Raw genomic sequence first — 1988 nt, forward strand, 5'->3', positions numbered from 1 at the left:
TCTGTGTTTTTAACACAGCTCTGTGTTATCTCTGTTGCCAGGCTGTGAGGTCTCTGAGAAAGGAGGTGGCAATCCAGTTAGACTCATCAGCCTGACTACCTGTTTCTCCTAATAAAGTTACCAAATGTTATAAATAATCAGAACATCATAGTGTAATTTTTAAAATGACCATTCCTAGATCCTTTCGAGAATTAACAAATGTTGACACACTGCTTTATTAACTTCAGGTCTTTTTTCAAAATAACAAAATAACAAGCATATGGAAAGCATCCCCCCATTCCATTACTTCCCTTCCCAAACTGGTGTTTGCCTCTGGTGATACTCCTGCTGCTGGACTAGGGACCACATCTTTTCCATCAGATTTATCAACAATATGGAACCCAGAAACCAAACAGATGTTTCAGAATTTCTTCTCGTGAGACTGACGGAGGATCCAGAACTGAAGACCACTTTTCTTCAAACTGTTCCTGTCCGTGTACCTGATCACCATCCTGGGAAACCTTCTCATCATCTAGGCTGTCACCTCTGACTTCCAACTCCACACTCCCATGTACTTCTTTCTCTCCAATCTGTCCTTTACTGACATCTGTTTCAGCACCACCATGATCCCAAAGATCCTGGAGAACATCCAAGCACAGAATCAGAGCATCATGTATAGAGGCTGCCTCACCCAGATCAGCTTTGTTCCGACTTTTGTTTGTTGGGAAAATTTTCTCCTTTTAGTAATAATGGCCTACGATCATTATGTGGCAATTCGTCACCCACTAAGATACACAGTCAGCATGAACCCCTGCCTCTGTGTTCAGCTGATTCTACTCTCCTTGTTCATTAGCATTGCCGATGCCCTGCTCCATAGTCTGATGGTGCTGCAACTGTCCTTTTGCACAGACCTGGAAATCTCCCTCTTCTGTGAAGTTGTTCAGGTCATCAAACTTGCATGTTCTGATACCCTCATCAATAACATCCTGGTATATTTTGCAGCTGGCATATTTGCTGGTGTTCCTCTTTCTGGAATCATTTTCTCTTATATTCAAATTGTTTCCTCCATTTTGAAAATGCCCTCATCAGGCAGAAAGTAGAAAGCTCTTTCTACCTGTGGGTCTCACCTCTCAGTGGTTTCCTTTTTCTATGGGACAGCTTTTGGGGTGTACATTAGTTCGGCAGTTACTGACTCTTCCAGGAAGACTGCAGTGGCTTCACTGATGTACACTGTGGTCGCTCCTGTGATGCACCCCTTCATCTACAGCCTGAGGAACAGAGACATGAAGGGAGTTTTGAGGAAACTTATTGGTAGAGTATTTCTTTTCTGTGATTGTGTCATCCGATTTGGGATGGGTTCACTAGAATGAATCAAAGTAAAAGGAATACTGATGAGCTAGAATGCCTGACTCTTTCATCATAGGTTCTTTGGTAAATAGATACCATGATGGCTAAGTGCATTTTAACTTAGGGTTAAAACCTGAAGTGCTCTTTTTTTTTTTTTTTTCTTAGCACTGTGATTTCCATTCTCTAAGAATAAAGTTTCTTCAGTTAAGGTCTATGGAAGCTGAATTTGAGGCAGAGGTTCATGGTATAGTAATTTTGTGGGGAATGTTCTGAGCACAAGGGACGTGGGAAAAGGTGGATAGGTCAAGGAAATGATTTAAAGAAGTCTGTGGTCATGCAGAAGTAGATTCTGCTCGATTCTATGGGTAGCACCGTGTGAATTGCACCCCAGAGTTAAGCCTACTGTGGGACGTAGTGGTTGATCTTTCATACCCCAGATCAGGAATCCTTGAGACTGGTCACTGGTAAATTGTACATGTGTGGGGCAACATTAGCACCCAGAACACTCAGCTTTATTTTGTATACAATTTTTTGTGATTAGATTATCTCAGTAGTTTGAAATGATTGTGTGATGTTTGAAATTGATCAGTGAGGAAGACTTTCTTCCTAATAAGAGAAATTAATCCTGAGTCTAATATGTGCAAACAATAAAGATATCTTCA

At 41.2% G+C, this 1988-nt stretch overlaps 1 protein-coding gene across 1 annotated transcript; it reads left to right on the forward strand.

Moving 5' to 3' along the window:
- The first annotated feature begins 352 nt into the window (after window positions 1-352).
- LOC113608875 (olfactory receptor 7G1-like) lies at window positions 353-1349 on the forward strand. The gene is given in 2 exon segments (XM_027085841.1): window positions 353-442; window positions 444-1349. Coding segments are annotated over 2 exon segments (975 nt in total). The 5' UTR covers window positions 353-373.
- The last annotated feature ends 639 nt before the right edge of the window (window positions 1350-1988 follow it).

Source organism: Aethalodelphis obliquidens, unplaced genomic scaffold (assembly GCF_003676395.1).
Source record: "Aethalodelphis obliquidens isolate GAN/ISIS:26980383/991018 unplaced genomic scaffold, ASM367639v1 scaffold53, whole genome shotgun sequence".
Lineage (NCBI taxonomy): Eukaryota > Metazoa > Chordata > Mammalia > Artiodactyla > Delphinidae > Aethalodelphis > Aethalodelphis obliquidens.